Source organism: Ambystoma mexicanum, chromosome 6q (assembly GCF_040938575.1).
Source record: "Ambystoma mexicanum isolate Mex_15411 chromosome 6q, UKY_AmexF1_1, whole genome shotgun sequence".
Lineage (NCBI taxonomy): Eukaryota > Metazoa > Chordata > Amphibia > Caudata > Ambystomatidae > Ambystoma > Ambystoma mexicanum.
Window position 1 is genome coordinate 655,855,106 of NC_090937.1, and position 16,851 is coordinate 655,871,956.

The window sequence follows — 16,851 nt, forward strand, 5'->3', positions numbered from 1 at the left end:
AAGAGGTGTGGATCTGTATCCTGCAAGGACTGGCATCTTGGGGGACAGTCTGGAGGCCTTTTTAGAAAAGCAAGACAGTAACCATGAGCAACTGTTTGCAGTGCCCATGCATCAGACGTAATACTTTGCCACTCTTTCAGATGCTGACATAACCTGCCTCCTACCACAGTCCTGTAGGTTAAGGCCCCAAAGCGGCTTTGGAATTGTGGAGGCTGTGGATGGCAAAGAGGCAGAGGGTGTTGAAGCAATCCTGGCTCCGCGTCCTCGAGAACCACAAGGTTGTTTCCTCTGTCCTCTGAGAGAACTGGCCTCTCGATTTTCTGATAGAGTAAAACCAAAAGGGCCAACTCTTCTAACCCTCAGAAGTAGAACGGCTCTGTTGAGGGTGATGAATTGCAGCACTCAAAGACTTAGTAGCAGCTTTTGAAGACTACAGCTTTTCTCAACTCTCATTTCGCCCCTCAAGACAAAAAGCTGAGAACCGTCAAAGGGCATACCCAAAAGTCTAGCTTGCACATCTAGTGCGAAACCCGACTTCCGCAGCCATGCGAACCTCCTTAAAAAAGTGCACGCTAGACTTCAAGATGGCTGCTGACACGAGATAGACGTGTCAACGGCGCTCCTGAACCCCCCAGCAACTACGTGCGGTTCCACCACCCCACAGATGCTGTAATAAACTAAAAAGGAAGGGGCATGCGACAGAGAGAAAGACGGGCGCAGCACCAGCTCAGAAAAGCAGAGCTGAATTAAGATGCGCTGGCAAAGGGCAGGAGGTTCCGAGCCGAGGCACCAGAGACGGCAGGCCCAAGAGAGGATCCGGCAGGGAGGGAGACTCAGCAGCCCAAGGATAGGCGGGGAGCACCTTGGTGCAACGGCGGGCTGGCCGGAAAGTGACCCGCGAGCCCAGCAACAGCAGGGACCACCGCAGAAAGACGAGCGGAGAGACCCAGAGGCTCGACAGGAATAACAGCAGTCACAGGGCCTTAGCCGCGAGCAGAGATCCATAGCTGCGGTTGAAGAGCGGAGAGAGACAGGCATTTGCAGAAGGCGGCCCGAGGTCGGGGAGGTCCGCCCAAGGAGAGAGCCAAGTCTGAAGACAGAGCGGGAGGAGCAGTCGAAGAGAGACCCCGCTGGGAGACATCGGTGCCGGAGACCAAACGCAGCCACCAACCCAGGAATAGAACGCCAGGGGCCGCAGGCAGAAAAACACTCGCAGCAGGCAAGGCTTTTTCTTCATGTACCCTTGTGCCTTACTCTGTTACTAAGCTTAAAGTATCCATGTATTCTGTTCTCTGTTGCGCCCAGTTACCTTTGGGTTTGGTGCGCCATACAAATTAATAAACAAACAAACAAGGCCACACACACACCCGCAAACGGAGGCATGGAGAGTGGCCCCATCAGCAGTGAAAGGAGGCGCCAGAGGCAAAGAGACGTCTGTGATCGAAACGGACAGCACCCAGAGGGAGGAGCAGAACGGGGGAGCAGGAGGAGAGCCCCGCTAGGAGAACAGGCACCGAAGGTCGGACAAGGCTCCTGGTCTCAAGGAAGACACTGGGAGGAGGCGCAGGGGCACCACTGGAAGAAGCGACGCCGACAACAGGTGAACCCCCCCCCCCCCTGCAGTGCTGGGATACAGCCGGCAACATTGACAAGGGGGGGCCACTGAAGTGGGAAAGCCCCCAGCACACATTGATAACCGGAGAGGCCCTAGGGCACCAACAGACCCCAGGGGTAGAAGGATATACGCATCAGGGAGCAGGTGCTTGACCAGAGAAGTTCCACAACAAAAGGACAAAGGGGCAGAATCGGGGAGAAAGGACGTGGCACGCAGACCCCGGCCATTTATCTCACCCTTACGGGGGACAGCCCCTCCACCAAAAGATACACATTAAGAGAAGGGAAGGTCTGGAGACAGCCCTTTCACCCCGACTCAAGAACCTCATAGAAGTGAAAAAGATAGACGGGAGAAGCAGAGAGACAGGACACCGCAAGGACCCAGAAAGGCCCAGTCCCCGGTCTGAGAAAAGGAGAGAACACGAAATGTGAGGGGAAAATAAGAGGCAAAGGCTTGCAATAAAGGGGACTAAACCAAGAGCACGCCAGGAGGCAGGTGATAAGGACCTGACCTAAGGAGCTGACGGAAGGAGAAGCGTTGCAGTGGAACCCCACTCAACAAAGGGGACCGCATCGAAATAAGAGCCCCGGGAATCGGGACAAAACCAGTGAACTGACCCTAACCCAGACAGGGCACTCAAAAATGTCATCTAAAAATAAAGCCTGGGCAAACAAAGGTGGACCTCCCCAGGGTGACACGCCCGGAACACTACCCACAATCTGGCCGGCCAGGGAAGCTAACGAAGCACACAGGGCCGCCCAGGAGGGGGCAACTGGCCGCAGCACACCAGAGGAAATGGACCCGCTAGCCCCAATGTCACACCAAGACTTCCATGGGGAAATGCTCTCCCTATAATCCAACTTATTAAAGACATTCCAGGACCAGTTCCAGCTACTGCGGTCAGACCTCAACTCGGCCCTGGGGTAAATGAAACAGGAACTGGGCGAGCGGACAGATATCCTGGAGAAGAGCCTACAGGAGGTAGACAGAGAAATAATGGCAAACGGTGAGGCCATAGAACGGCTGGACATGGCCACGCAGAACCTAGAACTCCAGATGTAAGACATGGAGAACAGATCGCAGAGAGTCAATATAGGCTGAAACTGCTATCAGAAACAGTAGCAGATAGAGTGTAGAAGGTCGTCATCCAAGGCATCTTTGCAGAACTCCTGGGGGAAACGACTCCAAACACAGTAGAACTGGACAGGGTCCACAGAGTTGGACGCCTCAACAAGAGCCCCAATGCCAGACCAAGAGACGTATTGGCAGCATTTACGAGATCCGGCCAAAAGGAAGCGGTCCTGAAAGCGGCAAGACAACAGGAACCGGTCAAGTACAAGGACCAAAAGATCGAGTTGTACCAGGATCTACCAAACAGCACCCTAGTCAAGCGCCGCCAAATGGGTCTGATCCTAACAGTACTCAAAGAACTAGGGATCAGATACAAAATGGACCTTCACCTTTGGACTCCTTTTCGAGTGGGCAGGCGTGCAGAGACGAAAAACCAGGCTACAAGAGGGGGTGGACATACTGCACCTCGAGCTAGAACAGGAACAAAGGGAGGACAGACCTGAGAGATCACCGGGCACAGAGAACGGAACGAGACCTAGACCATGGGAATGGATGACGGTTGGAGACAAACGGAAAAGAAAAACCACACTACGCAGCCCGCCGTTCAAGGAGAGGGGCGAGAAGTCAAATACTGAGGAGGGGGAAGCCACTGGGGGGTGGGGGGAGCCCTGATCAGGTAATATGGAAAAGGGGTGGTGGACTCAGAAAGGTTATAAGGGCAGAGGGGGTGGAGGGGGTAAAAATTATGAAGTTAGAAAGGGTGAAGAGGTCCGGAGAGAGGGAAGGGAGGGGCGGGGGAGGCAGGAAAGGGTAGGTGAATACCTCCAACATTTTTTGTCAGAACTCTTCCAACTCTGCTTTAGAAGTCATTCTGCTCAGGAAGCTTACCCGTTTCCATCGGGCAAGGAGTCCGAAGAAGACTATCATGACCGATGGTGCCTCTTCCTGAATTTCCCCAAGCAGGACGATGAAGAGTGATGAGACCACGACCTGGAGCGCTTTGCATGCTTGCTGTGCTTCTTGGCCCGGCGAGGAGAAACCTCCCTCAAACTCTTGTCCTCCGATTATCTTAACTTCGGCGGGAAGATCGAAGTGGATTTGGGAGAAGGCCTACCCATGACGAGTTTCCCCTTCCTCGCTTTTAAGGCATTCATCGTCAGACTGACACTAGCCACAGTCATTGGGCCTCATTACGAGTCCGGTGGTAGCCGTGCCGGAATAACCGGCAGGCTGCCGCCAGTCCGGTAATTCCATTCCCCCTCTGTGATTGCCAGAATCACCGGTGTATTACAACCTCGGTGAGGCGGAATTCTGTAAAGCCCCATTTCCATGGAATCCCATAGGACTCCATGGGGATGGGGACCATGGAAACACTGGTTCCGTCTGACAGAGCCGGTGTTTGTGTCTGCCTGCAGGCGGGTGGTGTTACTTCCACCAGGTCAGACCTGGCGGGAGTGACACCTCCCGCCTGCAGGAGTTGGAATCACCCGGTCCGGAAACAACGGTGGCAGCAGATTTACCGCCACCGTTGTTTCCGGACCGGCTGAATTATAATGCAGCCCATTGACTTTATGGTCTGTACCCAAGCACCAAAGACATATCTGGTGCGTGTCTGTGATAGACATCTTGAACCCGCATCTTTCAGGGTATATGCATCGTCGAGTAAACTCAAATGTGCAGTTGACAAATTGCTGAAGCGAGTGAACCGTGACAAAGCAGCTGTGCGGAAAAACAGAACTGGGGCAACAGGCGCGGTCCGTGCCTTTTATACCGACATCAGCGTCATGGTCGAGAGCGGAAGGAGGCCATCGACGGATACAAGGTTGGTGATGCATGGCACCCTCTGCTGTGAAAAGGTTTCTGAAGCTGCAAGCAGGATATCGGAGAATATCAAAGATGAGGAATACGCAATCCATTCGAATTGATGTTTTCTCACAGCTCAGACAGTAAGCCCACACATACATTTGTTTCAGCTGGAGAAGATAGGACAACAAGAAGGTTTGATGAGGTCAATCATTTAAGCTCTACTGAAGTGGACACCTTCAACCATGTGTGTTGGCTCACAGGTCTCAGGCATAGAGGTCTGTCAGGCAGCCCAATGGACAAAGGAGCACTGTTGCTGGAGAGGAGTACAGCATCTCTGCATTCCCACCGCCCTCTACGCATGTTCCACTGTCTTTTTACAGAAGGACCAGGGAGGTGGGTGGTTGCAAAGAAGTGTGTGAATTCTAGAGCTCAGTTTCCATGTGCTTCTTTTGCTACCTCCTTCCCAGGGGTCCTGCCTTTTTACAGTGAACCTCAGCACACACTTCAAAAATGCATGGACTGCTTCCTGTGTTCTCACGGGCCAACCACTATCCGTGGTCACAGCCTACAATAATGGAATGAGGGAAGCATGTAGTACAGGTGGATTGTGGAGGCCACTGAAGACAAGCACGTCACCAATGCTATCCATCTGCCCTAACCACCTCCTTGGACTCAACAGACTACGGTAGTGGCACTGGTTAGGCAGATGCGGCAGGGGGCACCAAGGGATATAATCACTTATAGTAAAAAGTGCATGTCTATTGCATAGACTATCCAAGACTATAACAGCCTTGACTAACTCAGCTTGGAGCAAGAGCACCATCTACGAACCAAATGTAAAAATGTTGATTTCAGCATAAACATTTTTACAAATACATTTTGACCAGTTTCATTTGCTGCAGATAAGGTACCATTAACCTAATAAAAATGATCCATTCTAGGGAACATGTACGAAAACACAGAAACCAGTAATGGGTGCATTAAAGAGTTAAATGAAGTTAGAATAAAAATCATACAGGCTGTAGTAATATTAGTAAAATAATTATGTTGGCACCACCAATGATCACTGGGAAATAAACCGTCTTGGATTAAATGCAAATAAGAGCAAGATGGTCCAGTGACAAATAAAAGTGCATGCATATTTGCCTTCAGCAAAGCAAAAGCCACACTCAATTATGGGTTACAGTTTGTTTAAAACATTTAAAAAAGACTTTAAAATTTTGCTTTCTTATGTTACCTGATAGCTGTCATTCACAAAGATATACAGTGGGGAAAGCAAAAGCTGTAGCATTGTCTCTTTGTAACATTTCTTCATTTCAAAACAAAGTCTTTCAAAGAACACTGTAGGACATTCTGGACCATCGGTGCCACAGTGCTGGAAAGTAGATGAGGCATAGTATGTGTCACAAATACAAATTATAACAATAAGTCAATCAAGTCAAACAGACAGCAACTCTGTTAGCATGAAAAGACTATTTATTTTCATATAGTACAAGGGTACATTGTATTTCTATGAAATGTCATGAAAGCGATGAAGAACAAATTACTTACCTCTGGTAATGTTCTTTCTGATGGGTGTTCCTCCCAAACCTGCTTTAGCATATCTCGACAGCAGGGGGTGCCGTGCCACTCTGCTATTAAGGTCCCTCGACGCTCGCCACACTTACATCTGGACATTACGTTGATGGTTGTATAAATAGCTTAGACTGCACCCCCGTTCCCTAAATTCGTTTTTCTTTTTCCCCGTGCCTAGCTGCCTTGGGGAAAGCAATACAAATGTTTTGCAGACGTTGAAAGAGAAAGAATTAGAGATCGCTCTTAGTCAGAGGGGTAGCAAAGGAGGCCAATGAGGAATCTGTGGGAGAAACATCCATCAGAAAGAACATTAACAGAGCTAAGTAATTTGTTCCTCTAATGGATTGTGTCCTCATCTTTGATAGACTGAGGGAGAATTTTCATTTCTGTGCTATTCCCTTCAACCTTAGAGACAGACTGCCATCTCTTTTGCTGGACTTTTTAATTTTTATCCTGGAGTAAGACCTTTTTCTCACTCTCTCATGTATTTTGATCTGATTTGGAGTATGTGTTTCCTTTGTTTTTGTAGTCTGAAAAACCCGATAGGCATCTACTTCTTGTATGGTGACACACAGCACCTTCAGTGCAGTGTCACAGGGAAATCCTACAGTTCCCATGAAGAGTAAAGTGAAATTGACTTTACTTACCTTTTTCCTAAGTAGGTCCAGCACACGTCATTTTATGTGGAGTGCTGGGGGGTTACTTAGTAGCCCCTTTTCATACTCTCTCATGTAACATTTTCTATTACCCTCACTACTTAAAATGGCTGGTGGCAGTCGTTTAATTTTCCTACCATTGTGCTTTTCTACCGTAAGGCTGAAACCTCAGCTGCAGTATAGCACCCATGGGTGACCATTGCGTCAAAATGGCCCTGGTCGTCTTTTTTCACCATTTCTTGTTTGTGAGGTCTTTCTTAGGTTTTACTCTGCGCGGCAAACCAGGTTTAACCCCTTTGTTCATTTTGCCTTTGGCAGGCTTCAGTATTGAAACCCGCCTCTGGCTCCAGTATGTCTAGCAGGGCAGGAAGTGAGGGAGGTGCCTGAAACTGCCCTGTCCTTAGTCTCCTTGGTTACCAGAATGCACCCAGTCCTGATTGGCTGGCTGTCCTTGCAGGACAGACACCCTGCTGTGTGAGTGACAGCTAGGCTGTGCATGAATGGGAGAAACCTGCATAAAAGGCAAGGCTTCTTCAATTGAAGATAAGAGTCGACCACTGGACAAAACATCCGATGAAGGAATTGCGAAGAGAAGCTTGCTGTATCCTCCTGGACCGTTGAACTGCCCCGTGAAGCCCTGCTGCTGTGCTGAAACGTCTTTTCCGAATCAACAAGAGAAACTCCGGAGAGGACGCTAACCCCGAGACGAACTTTGCTGGACGGCCTTCCCCAAATGGCTGTACTTCTTTGCTGCTGCTGGAACAGAGTGCCAGGGGTCGAGAAATCTGTAGTCGAATGCAACGTCTGTAAGCTGGCCAAAAGTTCCAGGAGTCTCCTGAGGACCCTCCCGAAGCAGGACGACCCAAGCTTGAGTCAGCTCACCAGAGTGCTGGACTCAAGGAGTGAAGGAAGCCCAACCGGTGTCCAAGATCCGTGGTGGTCCTGTTTACCAAGTGCCGCTGAAGGGGAAAGAGCCCGTAGCTGCCGCAGACCTCTGAACTTTTGTGCAGGAGTCCTCCAGACGTCCTCCCTCTTGCCCCCATGACAGAGGCCCAGGAACACAGGGTCTGCAACTCTGCAACCAGGACAGAAGCCAGCTGGATCCTCTTCGTCTAACCTAAGGTATTATTCTGACTAAGGGGTACTTACCTCTTTGTCTGTAGCTTGCTTTTCTCAGTTGAGAGTTGCAGTGGCTGCTTTTTTAGAGTTGATCTCAGTATAACAGCTTGTGGCCCAACAGTGATTTTCTACAACAAACTCTCTAACTTTGTGCAAGACTTTTGCTATCTAAGAAGTACCTCAGCTCCATAGACTTTGTCCCAAATTGACCTGGGCTGTCCTGGCTCTCTGCAGACTCTAACCCATTGTCTTTCATTCCAAATGTCCCTCATAGGTGATACATTGGATTGTAACTAATATTGCTGGGAAAGGTTTTATCTAGACTTCATTGGGGATTTCTAAAAGTGCTCACATGCTCTGAGAACCTGTTAACCTTTTTCCTGCCATTAACCTTTCCCCTTTGCCAACCTCAGAATTACAAAAGTGATACATAAATGCCAATACTGTCCTAGTTAGTGAAGTCACCTCAGGATATAGGAAGTGTGTATGAAGCATCTCTAAAGAGTGTCTACTTGTTTTGCCTTGATTCTGAGAAAGTATTTTGAAGTGTATTTGTATTGTTGCACATTGCCCTTTTTAAAGAATGCTTATTTAAAACTGACCGTTAAATAAATAAATAATTATTTTACTAGAAAACCTTGTGTGTAAGTGTTATTTGGATACTTGTATGTGTGGAAATCAATGCTATAGCTCTACAGCTCACATTTACCCCTCTTGAGATAAGTCTGGCTGTTCAGTCACTCTACCAACTTGTGTAGTATAGACCTATACCAATAGGTGGGTTACCTAATACCAAGAGGACCAGACTGGTGTAGTCTCCCACAGGGTTACTCCATCAAATCTTGCCTAACAGACTCCCATAGCAGTGTTTGTGAGGGCCCCCGGAGAGTGAGCTCTCAACAAATGTTATGCTGTGATGTTATGAAGGACTGCTCTTCCAAAAACTAGTGTCCTGACCAGACAGGGTGTCTAGGCAGTCGCTTTTGGATGGATTTTCCCCTGCTGGTTCCTGTGAGCAGTGCGCAGGAGCCGGGGATCCACGACTTCTTCCGGCCGGGTCTAGGAGCAACCCTTGGCGATGGAGAAATGCAAGAAATGCAAGATTTGCCGATGCAGCCCTCTTCAGGACACTTCAGAGAATGGGGGGAGGTGAGTTCCAGCGACGGCCACACAGACAATGGAAGACATCCTTCCAGTCGCGTTTGTAGAAAACCTTCCAGGACAGGATCCCTTGAGGCTGGGATGGTGACCTTTGGCAGGAAGGCGACTTGTACTATAAGCTGGCGACCACCAAAGGTCCGGATGCAAACACAGAAATGGCGACGGTTCTAGCGAGGTAGCCCACTGGAGGGCTGGGCAGTCCACTGCGCCATCCAGGGTCACTTACTAAGGCTCAGGGCGGCTGGATCCTCGAGAATACATTGAGACTGGTTGAAGCACCGCCCAAGGCCTTCACAGATCAGGTAGTACAACAGGACTTCACTGGGACAGACGCAGGAAGGGATGCCGGGCATCTTCAGGAGTCTTATTTGGATTTTCAATCGGCTGTTCTTCTATGAGGGATTCTTTACTCGAACAATGATCTGAAGAAATGGCTGCAGGAGTCCTCCTCTTATCCAAAATCCAGGCTGGAGATAAGCGCCCGCCCTCCAATGGAAAGGATCTGCACCATTCAAACAGCCAGTAGTGGTCCAATCAGGGATCACTACTGGTTTCACTCTTGCCCCATACCTAGACTTGCTTGCTCCAGATGTGTACTGGGACTAGACAGTCCCATCCACACAAAAGCAGCACTAGCCGCGAAAGTAGCAGATTTCCTGGGCAAGGGCATACCTTATATGGGATTTAATCACCTGGCAAGACAGGAAGAAGGCCAAAGGACAAGCAAAAATCTTGTGGCATACCATTTCAGGGCACAGCCACGTTTAGTGGCCATTTGCAGTAAACGCGAATGTGCTCACTAGAAAGAAAACAAAAATGGTAAAATGATATCTGTGGTCACCAGCTGGTCTTTAGGTACTGTAATGGTGCAGAAGGAGGAGACTGACACACAGGTGACATAGTGGTTTCAATGCACTTTTATTGTTTAAGAAAATAAAGAGAACACCTAACTTTCCTGAACTCTAAGAGTGGTTTTCCTACCTCAACTAAAAGACTAATGGCTTCATCAGAATGTCTGTGTAAATCAATAATCCACCGTCCTATGTCAAAAGTCCCTATCTCTGTCCCTTACACTACTTAAGACTAAACAAAAGAAGGTCTATTTGGTCCAGAAGAATGACTCCCTTCTTCTGGACTGAGAGTAGAAGTTCGTTCCCAAGTACTGGCTCCTTCCTGGGGGAATGGCTCCATTCCCCAGGTCAACACACAAAAGTTCAAAACCGTTCTCCTTGGCCGACAACCTGACGATTTTCTAACAGTTGAACACAACCAGGGCGAATGACTCCTGGAATCTTAGCTTTAGAGTTTGCACAACTTTGGTTACTAGGAGAATGCCTCCCTTCCCCTAGTATCTTGACAGTTCCACACAACCGGGGGAATGATTGCCTTCTCCTGGTCTTTTCTCACAGTTCCCCACACCAGGGGGAATGTCTCTCTTGCCCTGGACCACACCACCAGAGGGGAATGACTCCCTTCCCCTGTTCTTGGTTACCAGGAAAAGGACTCCCTTCTCCTGCTATCTTTTCCTTTGCTAGGACAGTTCCAGATTACCAGGGGGAATAACTCCCTTCCCCTTGTCTCTCTCTTACATTAGTTTCATAGTTCAGTACCACCAGGAGGAATGACTCACTTCCTCTGGTCCACATCTCGTGTGGCTTCAAAAACAAAGTTCTCAAATGTTAGAAGGGTCTCCCGACCCTGGCTTCTCTCGCTGTTCAGTTGGGTCCACTTGGGTCACTAGCCTGCCAAGTATGACTTGAGGAACATGCCTTGCTTCCTGGTTTGGGCCACAGGGTTTGGGCCCCAGACCCATGTTTCTCTCACTCTTCCGATCAACTCACTTGGCAAACATTCTCGCCAAGTACTGGTACGAGGAAAATGCCTCCCTCCTTGACAGGGATCCCTGACCCCTGTGTTTCTCACACTCTGGTGGTCAGTGGTTTTCGTTAGGCTACTGGGCAGAGTAGGTGTTCCTCTGATGCAGGACCACTTTGCCGCATGCCCTGTGTCACTACCGGGCCTCCCGAACTTCCCCATACCTGCTGTTTGGATCACGTAGCTCTCCAGTTCTTCCTGGGATTGGTCATCCTTGCGGCAGCACCAGGGTTTCTTCTTCCTGGGCTTGTCGGCTGCTCCGGACTGCAGTCTGCTTCTCACGGCCTCGCCACCACACCGTTCATCAGGACTGCCAGGGAGGTCGATTCCTTCTCAGCCTACGTGGGACTTCGATGGCCACTCGCCTGCGTCTGACCACTCTGCTTGGTTCTTCTCTGTATGTGATTCGAAACTCCTGAGTTCATTGCGGGCTGAAGACACCAAGTCTTTCTTCAGTTTTGTCATGCAGGCTCTACCCTGGTGCAACGTCCACACCTGCAGTAGTGGCTGTCAAATCAGTCCTTATTCCTCCTATGGGCCACCTCGTCCCAGAACTTGGGTCAGACAAACCCTCAGCGCTCTCAATGATCACTTTTGTCCCAGTACTTTAGGTTACCCTCACAGATGTTACATAAGTACATGGGTGTAATCTCTCGATGGGAGTCTGCGTAGGAAGAGGGGTCTAAGGATTGTAGGGGTGTAAAGGGAATGGGTGGAGGGAATACCGCATTCTCCTGAGATGTTCTCCCTTGTCCCCAGAGGGAAGGTCTTGTCCCATGAGATCCTCCCGCTGAGTACGAGCCCCAGGGAGACTATCAGGAAGCAGCCTCACCACCCTGGTCTCATGGGAAGGGGCTCCCCCTTGGGTAGAAGTGACATCTCGGGATTCGTTACAGCACATATAAAAGTAACCAAAAATCCCAAGTGTAAAAGATTTGGGTGATGGAAAAGTATCCCGATAGCACTGCATTTTAAGATGCTGTGTGCAATGTTAAAAAATTACAAAAGGTAAAAGATTAAAAGGGAAACAGTTTCCCAGTACTAATAACCTGAGAGACACATCAGTTTCCCCATAACAAATGAGCAAAAGGGAAGTGAAGCTGAAGGCTTTACTTCCCTTCAAAAAGTCAGGACAGGATCAAAAACAGAGCAAAAAGAATGGGGTGCCGTAGGAAACTATGGATCGATAGTTGCAAAAAGAAAATCTTTCCTAGCAGTCAGCATTAAATGAATGACAAAACCAGCGTAATTTAGAACTTCCAGGGGAAAACAGAAATTCTACCTGGGGAAAGAAATGCTTGGTGCATAATAACAATTAGGTATGTGTGACATTAGCAGCTAAGGACATTTTAAACAGTTCAGCCATATATTTACCCAGGTTACAAGAGGAATTGAGATTTGTAAAATGATTTGCCAATTTAACACTAATGTAGATTTGCAATTATTATGGTTGCAATCATCGTCATGAAAAGAGTATAAAATAGCAGCCTGTATAGAAGGTTGTAAAATCACAGATTGGAAACATTTAGAAAGTGTTTTACTGACAATGGAATCCAAGTTTTCCATAATCGAATGTGTAATATTAAGATAAAGATCCAAATCTTCATTGTCTAAAGCAAATTGAGAGAGTAATATGGAGAAGGGAATTGGTTCATGGTTATTACAATTTTAACAAGGAAAATATCCTTATTGTTTGTTTGTTTTATTCACATTTTATGTGCGCCAGACCCAGGGGTAGCAGGGCGCAGTGGCAAGAAAATGCAAAACTTACATGGTTAAAACATAGTATAGCATACAGTATAAAGTACAATAAAGGTCTTTAGAACACAAATAATTACAAAAAGTACAATGTTCCAGAGAGGTCAATCAGAGTTGCAGATGTAAAGAATTAATGCGAGTAAATACAGTGGGAGGTAAGTGACGCAGGTCAGTCGAAGTGAGAAGTTGAATGCCATTTTGTCTGAAATGGGGGTAGGGCAAGTCCATTCTCAAGTCTTGTGGCAGTGAGTTCCAGGTTTTTGCAGCCTTTATCGGGAAGCTATTCCCACCGATCGTGGTGAGTCTAAAGTTCGGTATTGTCAAGCAATTAGAATTGACAGCTCTAGTCGGTCTGAGAGATGTTCTCCTGTGGAATTTGTCAATCAGGTATCTGGGGGCGGATTTATTGAGGGCCTTGTGGGTCAGGGATAACATTTTGAGTTTTATTTTGTTGTCCGTGGTCAACCAATTGTGATGGCGTCTGGCGGCAGATATGTGGGATTGTTTGTTTATGCATAGTGCTGCTCTCAGGGCATTATTTTGTAATATTTGAAGTCTTTGAGTTATTGTTTTATTGGCTCCGGAGTATAGTGCGTTGCGATAATCAATTCTGGAGAGTATTAAGGCTCTAGCCAGGATTAAGCAGCTCTTATTGGAGAGGAATGGTTTACCGGCTCTTATCAGTTTGCACGTGTAGGCCGTGGCGGAAGCAAGGGATTTTAGCTGTTTATCAAGTGATAGGGTGGAATCAAGATAGAATCCCAGGGTTTTTACATCCTTGGACACTTGGATGATATTCCCATCTATGTTGAATGAGGAGAATTCCTGACCGTGTTTTTTGATATTAGCTTGGGTGCCCAGGAAAATCAACTCTGTCTTATCATCATTCAGACAGAGGCCATGAGTGGCCGTCCATGCCTGGATGATCAGATATACCTTGTTCACCAAATCCGTGTCTTTCACATGATCCCCAGAAAGCGGGAGGAGGATCTGTGTATCATCTGCATAGTTAGTGTAGGTGATACCGAGATGGTCCAGATCATCAAACAAGGGCTTGGTGAAGATATTGTATAGAGTTGGGGAGACACAGGAGCCCTGGTGGACACCGCAAGAGATGGGGGTAGGATCTGCCGCTGCTGAGGGGGAGAAGACTCTCATTGTTCTTTCACTCAGGAATGACTCGATCCATCTAATGGCTTCCGGGGAGAAATGGGCGGCAGAATCCAGGTGGCTGCAGAGGACTTTATGATCCACCAAGTCGAAGGCAGCTGAGAGGTCCAGGAGTAGCAAGAGTACTATTCTCCCTTTGTCTCTCAGCTCGTCAATTTGGGATTTCAAATCAATGAGGGCAGTTTCTGTTCCATGTAGGGGACGGAAGCCCGATTGTCTCTCTCCTAAGAGGTTGTGTAGTTCTAAATGCTTTTGAATTTGGTTGTATGCGGCTTTGTCCAGAATCTTGAGAAGAAATGGTACCGTAGTAGTAGGGCGGTAATTAGTGGGAATAAGGGGGTCTAATGTCTGCTTTTTGAGGAGTGGGAGCACCCAGGACTGTTTAAGGTTGGCAGGGATGGTGCCTGAGGCAAAGGAGGCGTTAATCAATTTAGTAATAAAGGGAGATAATTCTCTGGCAGTGTCTTTTATTAATTGTGCTGGGCAGATGTCACCTTTACAATTAGATGGTTTGAGCCACAAGATAATTTTTTCTACTTCCAAAGTGATCATTTTGGAGAAGTGGAAGGTATTACTGTGCGCCACCAAGTTATTAGTATGGGGCATTTTAGACGAGTCCTGAATTTTGAGTGATTCTTTTTTATGTTGTATTTTGTTTTGGAGTGTGATAATTTTATTAGCTAGGGCTTGCTGGATATCTGTGCACCAAAGTTGGTCCTTGGTACAGGTGTCCGGTGTGGCGATAGGAGACTCAAGTTCCTTTAGGATGGACAATAGCTCTTTCATGCTGGAATTCGATTTGGCTATGGGATCATCATACGAGTTGTGTTTTGCCTGTCAAACCTCTTTTTGTAAAGTGAGGAGAGAGAGGTTAATTTAGCTTTGTTATCGACTGAAGGGCAGAGTCTCCAAGTGGCTTCACTCTTTCTTTTCAGGATCCGTAGGTCTCTTAGCTCTGGAGTAAACCATTTGTTTAGATGAGCTTTCGGTTTACTTGATCTAAGTTTGAGAGGTGCCAGTTTATCTAGAGTAGAGAGCATGATATTATTAAATTCTTGCACTAGGGCGCTGGAGTTTAGGTTTTCTGATTAAGGGTCGGTAGTATAGCTGGGATAACTTTCTCTATAGGAATGCATTTTTTATTTCTGGTTAAACATGGTGGCGCTAGTGGAGGGGCCGTAGCGTTGGGTCTGGAGGTAGCTAGGTTAAAGGATACCAAAGAGTGGTCTGTCCAAGGTAAGGGCATCATGGACGAAATAGTTGCTGAACAGTTACAGTCAGCTAACCAATCTAACGTTCTCCCCTTCAGGTGCGTAGGCTTGTCAACTCTTTGAGTTAGGCCTAGTGCGTGAATCATATTGGCTACCACCGTAGCATTAGTATCCGTGGTGTCATGGAAACCTAGATTAAAGTCCCCAAGGAGGATTAGTTGAGAACAAGGTTTGAGGTTATTGGTGAGTAGGTTATGGAGATCCTCTTCAAAGGTGCCTAAGGGGCCTGGGGGTCTATATAAAAGGTGAATGGTGAGTGATTGATTATTATTTATTTGGAGTTTGGCACATAGTGTCTCGCAGGATTGAGTCGATTGGGTAGATACTAGTGTAACGGAAAGGCTCGTTTTAGAGATTATGGCAATGCCGCCACCTCTTGCACCTTCTCGGTCATGTCTGACTATCGTGTAGCCGTCCGGGATGGCTAGCATAAGCGAGGGTCCTGCGGCATTGTGTAGCCAAGTCTCTGTGATTGCAAGAAAGTCGAAGTTGCCTTCTGTGATTAGGTCGGCAATGTCTAGAGCATGGGCTTGTATTAAGAATACCAGATGGTTATTAATAAGAATATGTTTATTGTAGCACAAGAAGGTATTCCTCCACGATTCAATATCATATGTATGGTTAATAAAGAAATCTCAAGTTATTTTTAAAAAAAAGTAATAAGATTTTTAAAAAAACATTGGGCCATGAGGTGATAAGGAGAAAATCTCACACAAAAAGGAGAGATTAGTCTTGTTTTCTTGTATTCTTATTAATCTTGAAATTAGATTAGCGCTTGTCCTCTGCACAGAGATTTTTCCATCCTTGCACTTCATCTTGCCAACAGTCTCGATCTGTCTTTGAGGTATTTCTGGATACTGAGGATAAGCCTCATCATGTCAATTTCCCTGTCGGAATTGTTGAAACAGCCTTAAGGGGCTGCTTCTTGACCCTCGGCAAACTCGAAGTCGCCTTGATATATCAGAGTGGATCTCTCAACATAGGCCTTTCCACCCTGGCTTGCCCTCTAGGGACCTTTACTTACCATGTTTCCGACTATCTACTGTAAGGTGCAGAAGTACGAGACCGACACAAAGGTGGCATAGTGGTTGCTATTAACTTTTATTTGGTTCAAAAGAAAAGAAAGGGAAAAACCTACCTAGCCCTAATGCTATGAGGGGGGTCCCTGCCTCAAATAATAAACTAGGGAGATAGTCAGAATGTCTCAAATAATAAATGTCCATCATCATGTCAAATCCTATTTCCTTCCCTTACTTTTATAAACAACGAAGAATAAAGTCTCTGCTGGGTCCAGAAGAATGACTCCCTTTCTTCTGGACAGAGGATTTAAAAGTTTCTTGAAAATGTACTAGGCGGGATGTCTCCCTTCCTCTGGTTTCTCTGAAGGTTTTCAATGTCAGGGGGAATGCCTTCCTTCCCCTGTCTCAATGCCCCCCAGTTTATTTGCTTCCCAATGCCAGGAGGAAATGATTCCCTTTACCCAGGCTTCCTTCTTAGTGTCTGACAACACAAGGGGGAAGGAATCCTTTCCCTTGGTCCCTTTGCGCCCCTGGCTTCCTTCTCGTCACACCACTTACCTTACAGGGGCGTTCCTGCCTGGCCCCGATGTGGCGGCTGTAACCCTGTTGGTGCTCTCCGTGGGTCTGTTCAGTGTGGGATCTGCTCCCGGTAGGCAGAGCCAACTTTCCAGGTCCAGGCATGCACGGGAAGCTGTGTCTGTCGTTCTGCGCATGTGCGGTGTACAATGCCTTACGGCTACAACGGCTTGCTGTTC

At 47.5% G+C, this 16,851-nt stretch overlaps 1 protein-coding gene across 11 annotated transcripts in view; it reads right to left on the reverse strand.

Moving 5' to 3' along the window:
- Window positions 1–16,851, reverse strand: part of BLTP1 (bridge-like lipid transfer protein family member 1) — a 2,946,455-nt gene that overhangs the window by 2,275,796 nt on the left and 653,808 nt on the right. For all 11 annotated transcript variants that reach the window (XM_069631149.1, XM_069631145.1, XM_069631146.1 and 8 more), the window contains exon 21: window positions 5,730–5,867. In XM_069631149.1, coding sequence (XP_069487250.1) covers window positions 5,730–5,867 — 138 coding nt within the window. The remainder of the gene's footprint in view (window positions 1–5,729; window positions 5,868–16,851) is intronic.